The sequence below is a fragment of the Epargyreus clarus genome, unplaced genomic scaffold, assembly GCF_041222505.1.
Source record: "Epargyreus clarus isolate Ecla_fem2 unplaced genomic scaffold, WU_Ecla_fem_2.2 ptg000009l, whole genome shotgun sequence".
In the NCBI taxonomy this organism is placed as follows: Eukaryota; Metazoa; Arthropoda; class Insecta; order Lepidoptera; family Hesperiidae; genus Epargyreus; species Epargyreus clarus.
Window position 1 is genome coordinate 175,679 of NW_027332217.1, and position 21,761 is coordinate 197,439.

The window sequence follows — 21,761 nt, forward strand, 5'->3', positions numbered from 1 at the left end:
ATCTTCGCTACTATACATATTTTATTTATGTAAAATATATTTTTTTCACTTTTCCTTTTTTACAGACATAACGGTGTTCCTATACTCTTTGGTGACCATATTTGTCAATGTGATGTTTAATAGACAGCTGTCATAATGGGTAACAAAAGTCAAAACGTGTTTTCGATTTTTGTTGTTTGGTTAAGAAATAAGTAAACCATGTGGATGGTATGATAATTTTAAACATTTGAAGACATATAAACAATGAAACAGGACAATAAAAATCAAAATAAACAGGGCAAGAAAACAAAACACAAATTGTTTAAGCCCCGCAAGAAAAGGAGTGCAGAAGAAGATGCAGCAATCCAATATTTACAATCGCAGTATGAACAAGTTAGTATTTGAATGTATTTGTGGTTAGTTGGGATACAGCAAGTGAGACTGCTACCGAACGTGTCATCTAAGCCATATAATACAATATTTATGCGATGGTAGAAGTCTTCGTGGGCAGACTGTCCCGGCATTACCACCACACAATTTTTTTATTTCATTCAATGATTCGTTTCAAGTACATTGTTAAACTTTTTAAAGTATCAGCTTTTGAGAGCTGTGTTGAATGATGTGGAAAGAAGACACATACCTAAGACATTCCAATATAGTCTTCAGGGGTTGCAACCCTGCCATTGCTAATCTAATAGTAAAACCACGACACACTGAGAGGATCATTGTTAAGACATCATTTAGTGTTAATAAAACAGTTCTTTATTGAATCTCCTTTTGTTTATTAAATGTTATTATTGTTTTTAATCAAAGTTCATACCATTCCCTAGACTTATTTGTATTCAATATGGTTATTAACCTAAGTTGTTATTAACCTAAGAATTATCAACATTCCAAATTTAAATCTTTTTTTTATGTTTGCAGATAAATCCAGATGAAGTTAAAACTTTCAAAGATTTCCCCCTCTCACAGAAAACTCTTAAAGCATTAAAAGAGAATAATTATGTAACCCCGACTGAAATACAACGACAAGCTATTGGTTATGCGCTGCAGGGAAAAGATATATTGGGTGCTGCCAAGACTGGCTCCGGCAAAACATTGGCATTCTTGATACCTATTCTAGAAAACTTGTTTTGCAAGAAATGGACTCGGCTAGATGGAGTGGGTGCTCTTGTGATATCACCAACAAGAGAGTTGGCTTACCAGATATATGAAACATTACGGAAAGTTGGGCACCTTCATGACTTCTCAGCGGGGTTAATTATTGGTGGACAAAATCTTAAATTTGAGAGAAAGAGAATGGATCAGATCAACATACTTATCTGCACTCCTGGAAGGTTACTGCAACACATGGATGAAAATCCACTTTTCAGTTGTGATCAACTACAAATTTTAGTTCTGGATGAAGCGGATAGATGTTTAGATATGGGATTTGAAGCCACCATGAATGCTATTGTTGCAAATTTGCCCCCAGAAAGACAAACTCTTCTTTTTTCCGCTACTCAAACCAAATCTGTAAAAGATTTAGCCAGACTTAGTTTGTCTTTTCCTACGTATGTAGCCCCACATGAACAAGCAGAAACTGTCACACCTGAGTCCCTTCAACAAAGTTACATTGTGTGTGAAATTGATGAAAAAATTGGTATTCTGTGGTCTTTTATCCGAAACCACTTAAAACAAAAAGTATTGGTGTTTATGGCTACATGTAAGCAGGTAAAATACACATATGACTTGTTTTGCAAATTAAGACCTGGCATTAGTTTGTTAGCTTTGTATGGCACTTTACATCAGGAGAAGAGAGAGAAAATTTACAATGAATTTTGTAGAAAGTCTAATGTAGTGCTTTTTGCAACAGACTTAGCATCCAGAGGGTTAGATTTCCCTCGTGTTAACTGGGTTATACAGTATGACTGTCCAGAAAATGTTGATACTTACATACATAGAGCTGGTCGCACGGCTAGAGGAGTGTTAGGTAAAGGGGAAGGACTGTTGATGTTACTGCCGCATGAAGAAAAGATTGTAGAAGACCTAACAAAGGCTAGAATACCTATCAATAAAATATCAGTGGATCCATCAAAAGTAATGGCCCCTCAGAGAAAGATTGAAAGCCTACTCTCTGACAATACTGATCTTAAACAAACTGCTCAGAGAGCATTTGTCAATTATTTAAAATCAGTGTATTTGATGAAAAATAAAGAAATTTTCAATGTACAGCTTCTAGATACGGATGCATATGCAAGATCTCTAGGTTTAATTGTGCCACCAAGAATAAAATTTCTTCATAAGTATAATAAAACAATTCCAAATAAAAATAAGGAGGGAGAAAATGAAAATGTTCTGGACAAATTAAAATCGAACACTGATGATTGTGATGGTTCCGATCAAAGTGAAAGTGAGGCAGAAGAAGCAGTACAGTGTATAAAGAAAGATAAAGTAACTAAAATTAAAAAAGATATTACAAAATTCAATTTTCATAATGATGATGATGACAGCGATGAAGGTGATTTCCTGCAAGTAAAAAAGAAGAATGTCAACATAGATGCTGCTCCTATAGAAGAATTGCCAACTTCAAAGAAAAAGGCTAAGCCACTGACGAAGGCTGCAGTTGCTAAGAAGATTTTAAAGAAGAAAATCAAAGTGAATACAACTGTCAAATTTACAGAAGATGGTGAGGCTGTAGAAGATGAAAAGAAAGATGTAAAATCTGAACTAGCGAAACAGTTCATGAACGAAAATGTCGGTGGAATTGACATAGAGAAAGCTAAAGAAGTTTTACAAGAAGAAGACAAGTATGACAAGGTTAGGTTTAGAGAAAAAGTGAAAGCTAAACATAAGGAACAAAAACGAAAGCTGAAGAATAAAAGGAAAGATGAAGAAGGTGAAAAGGATGACTTTGGCTCTCAGTCAGAATCCGATGGACCTGACTTGTCTTGGCTTCCTGACCCTGATAAATTATATGGTACAAAAGATGATAATGGAGAAGTTTCTGATGATAATGATGACTCAGAGCTAAGATTAAGAGATCAATCAGTGAGTGAGGATTCAGATGAGGATCAAAAATACCACAGGTTTGATATTTTATTTACCACTTAGATTTACCTGTGTTATGGTTGATACTAGCAGTAATGTACTATACTCCTGACATGAATAATTTTAAATGTATTTGTTAAAGGTAACAAATTTGAAATACCTTTTGAGTTAAAAAAAATTAAATGTGTTTTCTTTGGAAATATATTAAAACATTTTTTTCATGAACTTGATATATGTTTTTATGTACTTAATATATTTTTTAATTGTGTACATGTGTATATGATATCTTTCTTATTTTCAGGCCGAGCAAGCGAAAATTGTTAGAGAGCAAGGGCATTCCTCAAGAAAGCATCACACCTCGAAAGATCAAGAAAATTGAAGACGTGTCTGCTTCTCTCTCAGTTCAAGAAGCTGAGGCTCTGGCTATGCAGCTGTTACAAAAGAAGTAAAATGTGTTACGAAATAAACAATATATGATACATTAATTATATTGTCTTTTTAAGTTCCTCAAAACGGATGTTATGTAAACTATAATAAGTGAATTCAAAATACTTATGTAAAATTTGCATGTTCCATCTACCATCAACCCATTTTTGTCCCACTGCTGGGCACTAGTCTTATTTCAGACATATGAGATTTAGGCCATATTCTACCACATGAGCCAAGTAAAACTTTTCTATCTTTTTTATATACATCATATGTGTGTAGATTTTCTCACGATGGTTTCAATACTGTTAAAACGTGAATACAATCAAAGGTCCCAGCCCAAAATTTGAACCTTGAAACCCCTGGCAGAGGGGATTAAATTTATACCACAAAGTAAATATGCATATAAAGTTTTAATATATAATATAAGTACATGATATTTTAAAACCAAATTCGTTTAACTTTAATGTTAAACGAATTTGGTTTTAAAATATCTAACTCATCAATCGAATAGTGAGATTCAAAGAATATAGTAACCTATATTGGTGAGATTAAACTAAAGAGTATAGTAGCCCATGATTAAATAAAAACAATCATTTATCGACTACATTTGGAATATTCAAATTGTCTATGGAAATGTTCGTTTATTATCTATATTAAATATTTTTATCGGTGGGCGACACTGTGAGCAATATCGCTGTCTGTCAGACAGAAAACGGATCGTTGCACTTTTATCGGAGAAACGCTAAAATCCGTAAAATACAAAGTTTTCTATGGATCTAGATTAATTAAACACCTTGTACTTATTAATTTTAATTATGTTTTGGAGCGGAAATTATATCGTAGTTAGGGAGTTAAATTTTCTCCTGCAGGAGGAGGTGCGTATATTGTTGTCGAATTGGTGGTTATGAGTGGTAGGCTCGATGTGTTTTCGGGTGGTAACTCGCGATATATACGGGGCTCCGCGCCTGGCGGGCCGGCGAGTTGCATGGACTTATTCTGAGTGTCGATAATGTTACCAAGAAGTTGCCTCGGAGTGTTCCTTATTCGTGTTTTGTTGCAGAATGTTACACTAAGTCAAGTATTGGAAGCTGACGACATCCTGCAAGAATGCAAGGCGGACAACAAGGCCCTCATGAGCTTGTAAGTTACTCGAAAGTCCAAATAAGACCACCTAGACTTGGGAGGGCTGTCCCAGCTCACAACATTTTGCATTATCATTCTGTCAACTGACTGTTCATCTTATTTGAAAAGTTCTTAAATACTATTAACAACAACAGATGAGAAATAGAGCCTGTATAGTATAGTAGTAAAATCATTACTTGGATACAATAAAACACCTGTGTATGATTTTATATAGTTATCCTTTGTTTGTTTATCTTGTTTTGCTGGAATACAAGCTTATATAAAGCTGAGACAATTGTACTGCTTGACAATATGGAAGAATTGTATAAAGAGATATTTTGTTGTACTGTTAATCTCCTCTCTTAGTTACCATGCAGAATCAACCAAACCTTAAAATTAACTTCATTAATGAGCTAGATAGGTTTTGTTCAATCTCATGTTTGTAGCATTTTATTTTATTATTATTTCAGTCTCACAAAGCCAGAGATATTGGCGGAGCTAATAAGTCTGATACTGGAGGAACCACCCAAGGATGTTGAGTTATCGACACAGTACCGACACGCTAACATTGCGAGCGAGGTCCTCACTAGCGAGCTGTCGATGCTCAGCAACCAGCTGTCCATGGACGTGGCGCAGATGAACAGGATCTGTGACTTTGTGAAGAAGGATCCACCCCTCAATCCCCTCCTTGCATCATACTTCAGCAAAACTATTGGAATGCTGCTAGAACAGAGCCATAAACAGGTAATGTGGATTTTAAGCAGCAAAATAACAATATTTTTTTTACATTTTTTTCTTTCACCTTTTATAATCAAATATCATGTAGCATACCTGATAGTATGTTGCATAGTCTGTTCAATGTTGATAATCAAATGGAAATCCTACCTGAGATTGGCTGCAGACACATAGAATACAAACATAAGATAGACACAGGTCCATTTGTACCCTTCAGGATTAAGACACATGTCACTGTCTTACCATGTCTATAAGAATAAAGAACTTATCACCTGTTATTAGGCAGAAATAGGTGTGGCATTAGAACTTCTTATTAATGCTTATGATTGGGCCATATACATTCAAATTGAATGTGGTAGAACCATATGTGGTTTGACTCCAGTGCCATCACCGCCACACTTATTTCTGCCTCATAACAGAAGTGTTAAATGCAGCTGTGTTCTGGTTTGAAGATCAGCAAATACTTTTCTGAGGCGTTCCAACTTAGTCCTCAGAGGTAGCAGCGTATCTGTGGCCGACCTCAGTTAGGAATATCTAAACCTATCTGGGGTTGATTACAGATGTCCATGGACGGCAGTAGCCACATACCATCAGATGAACTGTATGCTCGTGTGCTACTCATATATAAAAATAAATGCCCTTTTAAATTGGTTTTCAACATTGTTCATATTGACTTTGTAACCATGATACTAAGTTAAGCATGGTTTTATCCGAAGAGTTCATGTCACTAACAATATCTTAAAGTTACATATGAAACATATATTGTCATTTGACTTTGTAACTTTGTAATTCTGGCATGGTTTTCAGGACTGGTGCTTGTACCACATTGTGTGTCTGCGCGTGTTGGACTTCTTCAGAGCGCGGCGCGACTTCCTGCCCAACCTGCTGCGGCACATGTCTACTTCAGCCATCGCGGACACCTTCAAATATTTCATCAGGCTGGACTACCCCTTTAACAAAATTATTATGGAGGTTTGCCCACAATGTGTTTGAAATGTAGTACAATTTGGTGGTCTACAGTATTGATATAACATCAATGTCTGCTCTTTGCTTTATGTTTTATAAACAATTCTTTTTAGTCACTCTCCAAAAGTACTAATACACAAAACATGCATGTGTTGTGTCAAATATATAAAAGTCATATCATATAGTACAAATGTGAAACAAAATCAACATATTAATAATATAGTGCCACATGGCCATCTGTTCCATCGCACAGTTACTAGTCAATTGATACGAAGAAGCAAGCCTGGTTCCTGCTGATACAATTAAATGAATGGTTATACATGAATAGCGAGTTGAATATAAATGTGTACTCTTATTATTAAAAAAAAAATCTAAATACTTTTGCTTTTATTAACAAACAATAACAATGTGGTACACAATGTGTATATAATCCTGCATTTTTAATCTATTTCAGTGGTTTGAAGAGCACCAGTTCTTAGAGAGTCTCATTCAAATAATATGTGGAACGTATGATCCACCAGAAGTTCACTATGACCCTGTGGTTGCCATAGCACAAGACGAGGCCCCTAAACCACCAGAGCCAGAGGTCAAACAGGAGCCCAATCAGGTGGAGCTGCCCGAGGAGCAGGAGAAGGCACAACAGGAATATGCTGAGAAACTTGATAACCAGAAAGATATTGAGAAATCTAATAGGATAGACAATAGATCAGGAAATAGTAAGTCAGAATAAAGTTTGTAGTTATAATATGAGGTGAATTTATACATAGATCCACAATGTGTTTTATTTTTAATTAGTTTTTAGTTAGAAAATAAACTCATGATCCACTTGATGATAAGTGGTTACTTCCACCCGTCTGTAGATGTGATTAGGGTCCTATCAAAAATTGGCCTTAGGTTTTTGCTACTTTTGAGGGAATAGTTGTGACTCACATAAGTCACGTTATAGCTAACACATCTTTCATAGAATACTAAAGAGCACTCCATACTACTGTCCTTACTATGTAGAAATATACAGGCTGAATATTTTCTTAAAATTTAGGCTTATCCTTTATTTTGTCACTTATTAATGCTTCCCAGAATTTGATCCTTATAAGCAACACTATCAGATAGTGGAATAATATAGAGGGTGTATTTTTTTTCAAAATGAACTCTTTCTATTACTGGTGAGGGAAAAAGACATTTTAAAAATAATGATGCAGTTTTAGTTTTTATCAAAATTGGCCTCTTTGTAACTCTTTTCAGTATTTTTCGCTAATCCTTATAGTTTGGGATTTGGCCTTGAAGGTTTGGTTGAAAAATTCACCCTTTATAGGTGAACCATGGAGAGTTCTAACATCGGCGTTATTGCAGTGTCGTCGGGCGCGGCGCTGAGCCTGGACAGCGCGAACGGCAACGACGAGCCGGAGGCGGAGCCGGGCGCGCTGCAGCGCTGCAACGCGGCGCGCGCGGCGGCGGCGGCGGCGGCGGCGGCGGGCGCGGCGCGGCGCCGGGCCGAGCGCGCGGCGCGGCTGCGCGCCGTGGCCGCCGACAACGCCGCCGCGCTGCTCTGCGACCTGCTCGCCAACGCCGCGGGGCTCGCCTGCGACCTCAGCACCAGCCGCTTCTCCGATCCCTGGTACTCGAGGTTGGACATTTTATTCAATCGACTCACGTCCCGCATTTAGACGCTTTGATTCGTGTGATAGTGCTACACCGCGTGGAGAACTGTTTGTTCTCTATGTGTTTTTATGGTGAGTGCCAAATACATCCGAATGCATTAATTATTAAATATCTAAAAGTTGCAATACAATTTGAGTCATAACTAAATTTTTAGAAATTCCACTTTCAAGTTAATATTGGTTTACGTGTACTTAAGGGTTAATATTCCTTTTAAGATTATATTTTGGTAAACATGTTTATAATTCTTTTTTAAATCAATTATTCAAATATGGTGAAGTTACCTGTTTTTGAAATATTGAATAAAATAGATGAATGTTAAAGTAACAAAATTGTTATATAAAATGACTTGGATTTTTTTATTTTTATTAAATGTATGTATTTATAAAGGTGTGAGTCTAGAATTTGTAAATATAGCATAGTAGTGAGTAAAATATCATTCATACAAGTATTTCAATTCAGTCTTTATGAATAGCAATAACTAATTTATATGTGTTCAACATTGTTGAATGTTTTTTGGTGTTGATTACCAATATTCATGAATTCATATTGAAGTGGTAAACGAGCATGTGATTACTGTTGTTAATAGACATTTATTATTATCAACTCCGTACAAGATGTCGCCGTACAGACGTCCATGGGCGGCAGTAGCCACTTTTATCAGATGCACTGTGCACTGCATGCTCGTCTACTGCTCCTATATTATACAAAAAAACATGGTGGACTGTACGGTCGCTCGCTACGTAAAGTATGCGTACGTATTAACGTGTGTGCGGTGTGTGCGTGTGGGCAGCAAGCGCAAGGCGAGCGCGCTGGCGTGGCGGCTGCGCGGCGACGCGGCGGTGCGCGCGCTGCTGGCGGGCATGTTCACGGCGGCGGGCGCGGCGCGGCGCAGCGCGCTCGTGGCCGGCGCGCGCGTGCTGCTCGCGCTGCTGCAGCACGACCTGCAGCCCGACGGGTGAGCGCACACCACGCAGTCCCCTCTGACTTGGACACCGGTTCAACTTACTCATTTGTACACTAAACGAGTTCTTTATGGAACGTTTAGGTTTTTCCACTAGCAAAGCTAAATTTAATTAATTTGTAATTAACACATGATAGTAAAAATATTACAGACGCGCGTTTAAAATTTGAATATCAATTCTCCGATTGAAAGCTTGATTGCATTAGCCTATCACTATTTTGTTTCAACCACTTCTACTATCTATTATGTATGTATATACTTGATTCTTTACATGATTAACGTCCATTTTTCATCACTTCCCTCCATTCGCTTTATGTAGATTCATTGAACCTCTTCTTCTCTTCTCTTCTTCTAATTTCATCTAGCCCTTTTCAATTCCGATTATCTTACCTTATTTTAGTCCATCTCACCTAATTCATTTATTTTTAAATTTTGTTTTATCTCAACCTAGTCAAAATATCCTATATTATAAATTTCATCCCACTTCATAGAAATGATAGTAAATAGTCTAGAATCGGATAAAATTGTAAAGACTCAAGCAACGATGTGTGTGTGCAGGGCGACGGAGGAGGTGGAGCCGGTGGACACGGCGAGCGTGGAGCGCGCCATCGCGCCGCACATCCCGCTGCTGCACCACGCGCTGCTGCGGGACCCCGCGCTGGACGTGCAGGTCCACATCTGTTCTCCATTCTCTTCTTCTTCTTCAGCTGCCAAATATATTTTTTTTACAATTGTGTCTATTTATATCTTGTTGCAATAGCGTTCCTAAAAAAACAGAATTTCAACATTTCCTTTTTGATTTCATTTTTGAGGATGGTTATTAATTTGAAATTAAAAAAAAAACATTAAAAGACAGAGGATTAAAATATATACTAATCCTTAGGTAATACATAGAAAATAAATTTTGATCATCCTGTAAATTTCAATAATAAGTAATGCGTTTCAGGAGGCGGAACAAAATTCTGTGGAGAGCAGCAGCGGTCACGGCAGTAATGGGGAGGCGGCGTGCAGCCAGAGCGGGTCGCAGAGCAGCACGGGCTCGCAGGACCACGCCACCGACGGCGAGGGCAGCAGCGGGCAGGGCAGTGCGGCGGCAAGCGGGCAGGGTAGTGCAGCGGGCAGCGGCGCGGACAGTGCGGCGGGCAGCGGGGCGGACAGTGTCGGGTGCAGCCCCGAGCGCGGCGCGGGGCGGGCGGGCGGCGTGGGGCGGCCGGTGAAGGCGGTGGGCGCGGCGCGGCTGGGCGCAGCGGCGCTGCTGGCTCAGCTGGCCTGCTCTGAAGTGGACGATGTGCCCACCGCGCTCATTAGCCTAGGTGAGTTGTAGGTGGACCATTTCTCAAAGAAGAAGAAGACGGAAGATTTAGTGAAGTTAGTACATTGAATACATGAAGTAAAATTAAATATTTGAAAGATTTAGTAATGATATTATTGAGGCATTTCAATTTACTCCCCTGTAGTAGTAATGAATCTGAGATAGACTAGATAGACTGTATGATCGTACTTTTATGTTATAGAAATAACTTGGGCTTGATTATTATAGATATTCATCAGCAGCTTCCTTGCCTACTATGACAAAACACATGGAGCGATTTCGATTTCTCGAGGTCTCGAACCCTCGAACGAGCAAACTTTACTTCTAGCAACACCAGTTGAATAGTGTGTCGGTAGATGCGTAAAGTGTGGTATGTGGTGTGGCAGGCACGGCGGGCGTGCTGGCGGCGCTGGCGTTCGAGCACGAGCACAACAACTTCCTGCACGCGCAGCTGCACGCGCTCGTGCGCAACGCGCTCGCCAACCGCCGCCACGCGCTGAGATACGCCGCACACGTCAGTACACTTAACAGTAACTATTGTATAGTTTGCGCCAAACTGCTAGTCCCCTCTGAAGTTGTTGCGCCCAACTACAAACATATATTCTGTAGCAACGTAACGGCATACTAACACAGCTATGTACCCGCGGAATGCGGACGGGTGCCGGGAGAGGTCCCGCGTTGTCTTCGTCCCGCTAATATCTACAATTTGCTATTCGACGCGACTCGTTTCTATATTCAGAACGGACTAGCAGTTTGGCGCGGACTATACTTGTCTACAAATGAGGGGTCGTTTGTGCTTAATCGGGGGTCCAAAATATGTTATACATAGGCGCGCACCTCTCATTTACCTTATTGTTTGCGAATTCAAAATAAATTATCAATTGTGAAGGTAAAAATCATGAAGAAACCTTCACGCATCGAGAGTTCTTCAAGAAAAATGTCCTCAAGGATGCGTGTTTATTTATTTGAACAAATACTTGAAATCATTATTAAGTCAATACAAGAGCAAAGTATATTTTTTTGTTCAAGTATTAATATTTATTTTTTTATATTATTTACAGTTAATAGAAGAATGCAATCTACTAACACAATTAATGGATCTTTTTGAAGAAAATGAAGATAAAAGGTAAGTAATTTCATTTAAAACATCAAGTACATCATCAACCGTAGAAGAAGTGAAGGCAATTTATAAACCTAGTAATACTTATTTTCCTGTTATATAATAGTGTAGTGAGGAGGGTCGCTACAATCTAGTCTAGTTATTAAATAAAAGCGAATAGACATTATGGATTATCAACTTTTATTAAATGTAGCGATATTAGTGGAGTAGTGATGTACGATGTGTGTTGTGTAGGTCTGGTCGAGCGCGCGCGGGCTACATGGGCCACGTGGTGCTGCTGCTGCGGCGCTTCCACGAGCTGCCCGCGCTGCCCGCCGCGCCCGCCGCGCTGCTGCAGCGCTGGGACGCCTTCCGCGACGCGCGCCTGCGCCCGCTGCTGCAGCGACACGACACGCCGCTCGTACGTACACACGCGCACACACACACGCACACACACACGCACACACACACACACACACACACACACGCGCGCGCGCACACACACACACACACACACACACACGCGCACGCACACGCACACACACACGCACACGCGCACACAGACACACACACACAGAGAGAGTGAGACGCACACAGACGCACACACACGCACGCACACACACGCACGCGGACATAATACGTATACACATGAACGCGTACGGGAGTGTGGAAATCAACGCGCATACGTACTTATATACATACGAAGATGCGTACTTGCGCTCACACATGTGTGCGCAAGTACAGGTACACACACGAGAAACTGTACTCACTTACACATATCACAACCTCTCAATGTTATTATCGATGAAATTTATCGATTTATAATGATTTAATATAATTCATTATAAAATTGTGTGTATGATAATACACCACGTATTTTCTCATTGTATTAATAATGATTTCTGTTATTACAGTGCGGTTTCTATCCTTCGGAGAATTCATATGAAGTAAGTTTATTTGTTGAAATTTGAAGTGTTATATGTTTTAGACATTTGGTATTTTACCTATAAATGTATTTTTAAATTCCAGGTGGAGAATATGGCGGACACGATGGCCAGTAATTACGATGTAAGTACAAATTTATGTAACAGCTGTGCTCCTCCAATTTTGCTATTTCTTTTTCCATATTTTTTTCTTGTCTTATATATCATTAGTAATATATTTGTATTGGGCAGCTGGCGGACGCAGGCGGTGGAGAGGGCGACGAGCTGGAAGGGCTGGAAGGGCTACAGGGGCTGCCCGCGCTGCAGGCGCTGGACGCCGCGCCGGCCGAGGGGGGCGCGGGGGGCGACGACCCCAACACCGACCTCGTACGTACCCCTCCTGTACAGCGCAGGGGCTGGGGCCGCAGGGGCTGCCCGCGCTGCAGGCGCTGGACGTTCAATCGTTGAATTCATCCTTACGTCGAGGCCATGACCCCAACTCCGACCACAATGTACCTCTCCGCCATCTTTGAATTCATTCTTGCGTCAGGGCAATGATCCCAACTCCGACCACAGATGTATCAGTCCCCCATCTTTGTATTCATCCTTACATTACTTACACAACTAAGCATAATATGATTTAGAATTTGTAACATAAATGCGTCTACCGCCACTCGTGAGCGACAGGTTAGCAAATATAGAATATATTCTTTTAGAAATTAAATTATTTTAAGACGCATATTCAAATTTTATATACTTTATATTATATGAAAAACAATATAAACCTGTCAGATAGTATATTACTAAACATTGTTTCAGAAGGAGACTGTAAAAAAATTCATTGAACTAGCAAATCAACGCTTCGAATTTGAGTAAGTATATTTTTTTAATTCTTGTTACATTTACTAATTTATTGACAGTCGACTTCTTATATCTTATTTATTGAGTTTTAAAGTTACGTTAGGGCTAAATTTTTTTTTACTAATTTAAAATTACCAGTAAACAGTAGACGTCAGATTATAAATATCTACTCGGTTCCGTGGTGATTGGTGGTAGATATCTTATGTCGTTAAACCATTAATATTCCAATGTTGGGTTCGAGTCTGCTATCAAAGGCTTAGGTCATAATATGACTTAGGTCATATATAAATGTAAAGAAAAATTTTATTTTCATTTTTTCTCTATGAACCATTTTACTATTGTCTATTTATTTGTGACGTGTAATTCAATGTCACATAAATTTAAATAGAAAAATGTTTTAGTGGAATAAAAAACGTTAAATGTCGTTTCTCTATTTTACAGAACAACAACATTGACTTTACACAACTTTGTTTTTGTTTTTTTTTCAAGAACTTTGAGGAGTGTAGGTTTCGCAACTATGATTTCCTTCATCGATTATGAAATTGGCTATTGTTTTTAATATTTACATAACTTTGAAAATTCAGATTTACATGTCTGGGATTCTCCTGGGACCCCTGATTATGATTGAGAGTTTGCATGAGTGCTATAAGATATCTCTGTAAAATGTTAACGTGTAATGTTAATTGTGCAGGTCGTGGGACGACACGCCGGCGGCGGCGCCCGCGCTGCAGCTGTCGGAGCCCAGTCGTACGTATACAATATCTTTATGAGCTTATTATGCTTTTGCTGTATTAACATGTTAAAGTAGTGGATTGGTTTTTGTTACAAAAACCTTTGAAAATGTATTTTCTTGACTAGGTGTTCTTAACAATATTAATTTGATGTTACGATAGTTTGATTGCAGTATGAGTGTTTTAGAAATTCTTGTACTAGTATAAATGCATGTAGTGTCTTTTGAAATTGAATTGATTTTTATGTGAAACCAGTTACTTAAAATTACCGTTTTGTATGCAAAATGGTATAAGTAATGGTAAAATATGTAATAAGAAATTATAATTTTGTGGTATAGCTTTGAAGATTTCTTCTCGATATTTACTATCAAATACAGTTAAACTATATCTGTAACTAGCACGACGTTTATTGTATGAATGATACATCACATCGTAATATGATCGCGATGCCGCATCTTGTATATCAGTGTTCTAGCCCTGATAAGTACGTTTATTGTGGCAAGTTTAATAATGACAACATATTTCATCAGCGTGGGAGAGCGCGGAGGCGGGCGGCAGCGGCGCGGGCGCGTGCGGCGGCGAGTGCTGGGCCAACTTCGCCGAGCCCTTCGACACCGCGCCCTTCTGGCCATACGACGCCAACGGTAACACCACCACTACACCACATCACACATCACACCTCCCACAATTATCTTCATTCAGTATTTGTCCTCACTCATGCTTATGCTACAAATTTAATGGATATACGAACAATAGAACGGTAATGGTGTTATTTGCGAACGGTAATCTTTGCGATCCATCATTAAGTCCTGATAATTGGAGAAAACAACATAATGTGTAAATAGTTCGTAATTATCGAAGAAAAGATTGTGAGGATCTTTCGACTCTGTCATCAAAACCACTAAGAAATTCCATTACACTGTCTATAAGGCTTATTTAAGATTACGATCATCCTTTATTGGCATGACCCTAACTTTAAAATATAAAGCATTAAGAGATCTCTCTTAATTATTTTTAAGAGTAAGAGATTAAGAGTCTTTCTTCTAATAATAGATTAGTAAAGATTACTCGCTCCTAACAAAAAAATGTAACCAGTTTTGACAATTGAAATTGTCACTCTCATCTATTTTCGTGTTTGAAAAATATTTAAAAATGTAGTGATTAGAGCATTTACGAAACGATATTTCTCTGCACTTTTTCTTCGATTTCGTGTTTTTTTTGCACCACTTAACTGCATGTCGGCATTGTGCCGCGAAAATTACTCCATGACAGTCGGAGACGTAATGGCGTCAGGCATTTTACTTATGTGTCAGCCATTTAATGCCTTCCTTCAATTACAAGGTGGTGAGATATGTATACTTATCTATGCTTCTAATATACGAATGCGTCGTCGGTTGCAGATCCGAACCGTCAGCCGGAGCTGGAGCGCGGGCTGGAGCGCATGCAGCTCGAGGACGACGCGTCCGAGGAGCTCGCGAACAACCTGCGCACCGCCATGAGCTCCATGACGCCCGACGTCATCGCCAACATCGTCAACGCCAACCTCGCGCTCGACGACGACGCCGAGAGGTGACTCCGCCCCGCGCCCGCCCGGCCCCGCCCCCGGCACAGCCAAGCCCCGCCCCCGGCAAGACAGTGAACACCGCAACGGATTCGATTTCCTAGTTTTAAGTGCATTCAAACGTACGGTAAACTTTTTGTAATATTGTATCCTGTGTACTAGTAATGAGACCGTTCAATCGACGGTCGAAGGGCTCCGCCCGATAGTTTATTTACATATTGTTTATTGTAAAGTTTCGTTGTTTCAAATCTTAGATTCGTTTTCTAAGGATATGTTAAAAACAATCGTTTTAATCTCTCAGTACAATGATTTACGTTTTGACTTGTAAAATAAAATATTTTGGGGAAAAGAAATCGCCCGTAAAATGCGATCGTTGCACGAAGGATTCTCGAATCAACTCTGACTGTTGTCCTGTCGGTACTTTGCCGTCGGAAGGCATCACGACGTCGAATTTGATAACAAGTTGCCTTCTAGTAAATTTGATACGTAATCATAAAAATCATCGAGAGAACATCTTCGCGCGAAGTATTAACATTAATGTAGACGGATGTTTAAATATAATTAAAAACATGTAGTTCTTTGTATTTAAGTGTGCATATTATCAGCGTTAACTAAATCTTAATAAATAAATGTTGAGTATCAAATTCAGAGTACTAACTATGTTAATCGTATATTATAATCAATGTCCAATACTTATATACCTTTTCATACGTTCGCTGATGAACCCAATGAACAAAAATAAGTGTGTATTCAGACGCACTTGAGTGAATTAGGCGAAATGTTTTCACTAAGTATTAAAGTGTAATATAGTGCCACATCACATTAAATTTCAACGTGTATCATGTCGCTTATTACTTTAAAATTATGTTTAGAAAATAATACGTTATCCGTATAACTATATAAGATTTCTCGTCACCCGCGTGTGTTTGTCACGCATGACAGGAAAAGTATGTGAAACGATAGAATGCAAGTCACACGCGAGCTAGTGGGATCCGCGTATACCCGCGACGAGTAACTCGCCAAACAAAGACAAGTATATAAACGAGTACGAATACACAATCTTTTGATTCGTGCTGGAAATCTCTACGAAAATACACAATGTACGTTGTTATACATACTCGTACTCGTAATAATTCGTCTTTCCTCGCCGAGTATTTAAACGTCGCATAGTTGCGCGTTCGACGATGCGCCGTCCCACGCGAGACTGCTCCGTCTCCTTCAGCGTGTTTCTTGTAAATGTCATTATGTAAGAAAATTGGCAACGAATAAAGTCGAGCGAGCTTTCTATTAAAGGAGATTCCATGTAGATAAATATATGAAATTAATGTATATTGTATGTATCATAGTGTCGTTAACTATAACCAGGGAACAGTCCTTCGTGTCGTGTCGATTAAAGTAAAATAGTATAGATCAATTTGAATTCCAACAATCCATGTGCCTGACAGGGACCCTTTTTGATCTCATGCATGAACTTAGCTGTCTTAAACTATTACGAGTATATCGGTCGTTCGCTTCGGTCGGTCTAAGCTTCGTCCAATCGCACTCATCCGCAAAATACGTCACGCTAAGCTTTAGAATGGAACTCGCGGAGCTTTTTTCGTCCGACTGCAGAAACGGCAGACAATCGCACGTGCGACGGAAATAAATCGCGCCGTGATAAATGAAAACTATAGTTTCCGTACGCTTTTATAATCTATAAGTGTTGCGGTTCAATGTTCGGATGTACCTAGTATTTATTCGTGAGACTAAAGCAATGTGAAGTATCTCGTATTCGTAGCCGTACGCTGTGTGTGTGATTCGCGGATACTGCGGGTGTAGTGTCGATGTAGCTACGAGACTGTCTCATTTCAATGTGTGATCTTGCTTCATAATATTTTAGCCACAGTTGAATTAGTGGTGCAGTACGATAGCATTCACCGACCACTTGGTAGTGGGCGCTTGGTACGATAAGAAAAAAGTTAACAATTTAATGTGATAATTTTTCTTACGTAACAAGAATATACTCCAAAAAAATGTAAATTACTCATTGCCAAAAAATCCCAGCGCGCTGCTGGCAAACGAAATTGCGGCATGAAAGATATCTTAGAATCAAAATTATTACAATTTTATGTACAAATCCAGAGACTGCGTATGTTCAGATTAAGATTTTGAAATATTTTACCCTATTTTATGTGTTGTAATGCAATTTAGAGCGTTTTGTTTTTCTACGACCTTTACCTAGTCCAATGAAGTTAATGAAATGAAAAAAACCAATGCAATCTCCGACAAATTGATTTCTTTACGATTTCGTCTCCGTTTTTTCCGTGAAAACTTTTCTATTTATTAATTAATGAAATTGTCGTTCTTCCCATTTTTTTTTATAAATATGTTATTACATGTAACAATTATTGATACATGTATTTTAATTGTTATTTTAAAAGTGTTTTAAACCTAAAAGTGTGTGTGCAATTTTAGGAAAATATATTGAGCTTTAGATTCCGTTGGATGTGCAGGCTACTTATAACGGAATGAATTCGATGTAGATTCTATGATTAGTTAGTGTTGTAGTGGACATCCAGCGAACCGAGCTGTCATCGACATTAACTATAACCACGTGCTGTGATGTTGTGCAACGTGTATAAGTAGCTTCAATTTGTTAGTGTTATCCATTTATGTGCGGTGCGGACATCTCGCCGTCGATATTTCGTGAATTATATTTTGACGACGGTTTTAGTTGGCAGCTAGGTTTTGGCGAAGATTACCTATTTAGATCTTGATTCGAAGTTGATAAAACTCGAATAGAGGCAGTGTAATGCGACCACACTGACTGTTGTCATGTGGAGACCGACGTACTACGGTCGCTAAGATCGTCAAGTTGGAACGCGGGGACAGTGATACCATCTGTGATAATATGAATTATTCTGTTGTCGTAATTTAATTTCGGAACATGCGTTGTGAATTAATTTTAACTGAATTTAAGGTGTGCTTACAGCTCGCACGGCACTGCTGTTATATGAATTGTGGATTACGTGGACGTAAGTAGAGCACGTTGTGTACGTCACAGTTACGCACGTGCACTGCGGATGCGCACGAAAATATAAATAGTGGTTAATTAAAATTCATGTTAGTTTTCGCTTGTCTACACATACATAATCTTGATAATATCTTAGTTCTGTTTCCAATGGTTTCTATTATGGTTATTGTGTCGATGGCGAGGTGTCCGTCTCGCGTCGAGTCTCACTTTAGAGATTAATTCTATTATAATGTATTCATTGGTGTTATCTGTTACACAAGTTTATCTAACCGATGTAAATTCGTTCATATGATTCGTATCATTCGAACTTTAAAGTATTTCTAAGAAAATTAACATGCTGGTGTCATTGTTTATGAGAAAAAATGTTAAAATCTTATTGTATTACATATAAGATATAATGATTATAGAGTGTATCCAGGACCGTATTCAATAATGAGCGAATTTTACAAGTAAAATTATATTTTTAGACTTAAGTTAAAATATTAGAACGTTGTAAATATTGCAAATCGATGTTACAGCGACGCATAGCCTCACGCGCACCTAACTCTTTGATGTCTTCTTAGCGCCTAGTGTCCGTTTCTTGGCTTTGTATACAACTGTGGCGATGGCAGCGCCGCCTGGTGTATTTGAGGTGATCTGTTTTGTATAATTTTTGGTGTGAATACCTAAATAAGAATTAAGTCGTTAAGTGGCACATAAATTTTAGCTTAAAATATTATTATTAAAATATTAAAATATTTCATGTTGTAATGTTTTGCAAATAATCATCAACATGGCAGTTATATTAATATCGTGGATTTGCTAATGTTTGCGAATAATATGTCACATACAGCGGAGGCGGCGCTGCCAGCACCGCGTCTCGCGCTTCCAAATACATTACAAAATGTTATGTTCCAAACAATCATATCGAATAGTGAAATATCAGCTAACATATCGATGTCGAACGAAACGGTACGTCTGTATGCTTTACTGGTCAGATATCTTGAGGAGGTTATTACTTACTATCGGTGCATTTGGGGCTTATGATTTAGAAAATATATGTAGGTACATGTATGTTCAATTAGAATATGTGTTACATTAAATTTTTGTATATTGATTGTTTTGTTTAAAAATGTACGAGAGCCGACTCGTTTCGTTCTCGACTCGTTCACTCGAAGCGGGAAACATTCGTATCACGTGTATTATATTTTAATCGAGTATTATAATTTAAAGTAACCGTTGGTCGCAACAGTGAGCGATCAGTGTCACGGCGTCACATTTCAATGTTCCCTAAACATATTGTGAATTCATATCGGTAGTGAGGTTTAGGTCGGAGCCGCCCGGTCTCCTGTGACGGCGCCCCGCGGCCCCGACGAGTGCAATGTTCTTTTTTCATGCTGCGATAATGTAAATTGTTCGATTGACCATGATATTTTTGTATATTTCTGAGTTTTGGCATTAATGTTGTAATGTTAAGTACCTATGTGTATGTGATTTCGATGTAACCAATGTGATGTGCCGGGGGCGCGGCGCGGCGGCGCGGCTGCCCCGCAAGAGGACAAGGTGAACATTCGACTCCTAATGTGCAATCGCTTTTCATATTAAATCGATTTTCATAAGGCGGAACGCACGTTTCGCTCGCGTTAGCGCGCTTTACTATGAGGCGGGTAATATTCGTTGGCGTCGATTTACATAAACATAATAAGGGAGCATATTGTGGATTGGGAGATTGTTTAGTCACTTTGTCTAAGGCCGCTGGTTTTATTTACTCCAATGAATTCGATAATTCGGACACCCGGCGCGCCGCCGGCAGCGCTCCCCGAAAGGTGCTAAATATAAGATTATATCCAATATAGATCAGTTTTGTATGTTCAGCGCATCGCTCCCGCGGCATACAACACTCCACTTGTCCGTTTTATATCGTAGACAGTTTTATATCCCACATGATAAAATATAGTGTAATGTATGCGGTTGTACGCGGCGGGCGCGGGCGCGGCGCCGCGCGGTCATAGTATTATTGTGAACGCGGCGGTGTGACTCCGGCCTTAACGTTTTCACGCGCAACTTTATACGCATTTGTCTTCAATTGTATCCGAGTACACTTACATAAGCTTAGCATTAGTTCGAACTTTTTCTTCGCCGTTGTATTTTACGGTTAATTGGTCCGCAAAGTTCCTAATTCTGGTGATAAAATTGTCATTTATCCGTAGTGGTCGTCACTCGCGTTTCATTTCGACTTGTACAGCAATCATGTATCGAGATATTTTAGCAAGTCACTCGTGTGTACCGGGAGGGTACCGTACTGCGCGGAGTCACACCGGCCGCGGCCGGAACGCTCGCAGGTCCTCCGGGATCGCCGCTGGTTCCCGGTTAGTTTGTTTCGGGCCGGCGCCACCGCCGCCCAAACATAGTATTATAGTTGTTAGCCGTAATCGCCGTCAAGCGTCAACAATTATTATATATTTAGTGCAATTAGTTGCCTTCGGATCTTGTTGTCACATTTTATATATACATTATGTAAGCGTAGCTATAGGATTGTTGATTTCAGGTCTTGTTCAAATTAAATCATTCATTGTATATATCTAAAGGGCTTCTCCCGAATGCTCTAATATTAAACAAATATACCAAACCTATTGTATTCTTCGTGTGTTCCTTTAACATCGCTATTATTTATCTCAAAGTGATTTTTCTAGCTTTAAACTGCGTATCTATAATAACTCTCGAACAGGCTGTCACCGTTCCGAAGGGAATCGCAGATGTCGTGCTAGCTCGATGAACTAAGTTTGGGTGTTCCCAAAACGATTTTTGGGAACACTCCTTTACTAAAGTTTCATACGCTGCAAAGCGGCGTTACGATCCAAACAAACTCAACTTTTGAAATAACTCACTTTGGTAGCGAATAATTTAAGAGTATTGTATCGGTCGAGAGTTATAGAACATGTGATCCTTTATACTCAACTCTGTTCCCTTCCGCGCCAGCTTCCCTGCCGCCCCGTCCGCTGCGTGCCGCTTTAGGCTCCATTCTACAGACATTGAGCGTGTCGGACCGTGCCAGACAAAATCATGTTTTTCTATACAATATTTTGGTAGGTACGGCCTGTATCTGTTCTGCTGAGTGGTGTATTCGTCTATACACGTAGGAGACTACTTTTTGTTCGTGACGGCACTAGTCTAACATGCTCTACGAGTATGTCTGTAGATATAAATAATCCCTTACCGGCTAGGGTGCTTCCACTGTACACTTGAATTCAGTATACTTTATAATATATTCAGTATTATTCAAATTTATCAGCTGTTTTGTTTGTATTTATATCTTGTTATAGTGTAACTTAATAGTAATGGTCTGTCAAATTCAATATAAGTAAACATTTATAGGTCAGTATTCTTTAAATATATTTTTT

The 21,761-nt window shown here is 39.2% G+C and overlaps 2 protein-coding genes across 2 annotated transcripts; both read left to right on the forward strand.

The window, feature by feature from the left end:
* Window positions 1–115: 115 nt before the first annotated feature.
* LOC140744694 (probable ATP-dependent RNA helicase DDX10) lies at window positions 116–3,494 on the forward strand. Its single transcript, XM_073076319.1, has 3 exons — window positions 116–372; window positions 904–3,047; window positions 3,311–3,494. The coding sequence occupies exons 1-3, from the start codon at window positions 244–246 to the stop codon at window positions 3,456–3,458; spliced, it is 2,421 nt and encodes an 806-aa protein (XP_072932420.1). The 5' UTR covers window positions 116–243; the 3' UTR covers window positions 3,459–3,494.
* Window positions 3,495–4,127: 633 nt separating this feature from the next.
* fmt (phosphatase 6 regulatory subunit 1-like protein fmt) lies at window positions 4,128–20,989 on the forward strand. Its single transcript, XM_073076898.1, has 19 exons — window positions 4,128–4,313; window positions 4,499–4,578; window positions 5,031–5,304; window positions 6,103–6,267; window positions 6,716–6,977; window positions 7,612–7,885; window positions 8,459–8,875; window positions 9,440–9,551; window positions 9,828–10,194; window positions 10,580–10,707; window positions 11,255–11,319; window positions 11,548–11,713; window positions 12,207–12,239; window positions 12,322–12,360; window positions 12,468–12,602; window positions 13,035–13,087; window positions 13,768–13,823; window positions 14,338–14,451; window positions 15,208–20,989. The coding sequence occupies exons 1-19, from the start codon at window positions 4,254–4,256 to the stop codon at window positions 15,378–15,380; spliced, it is 2,973 nt and encodes a 990-aa protein (XP_072932999.1). The 5' UTR covers window positions 4,128–4,253; the 3' UTR covers window positions 15,381–20,989.
* The last annotated feature ends 772 nt before the right edge of the window (window positions 20,990–21,761 follow it).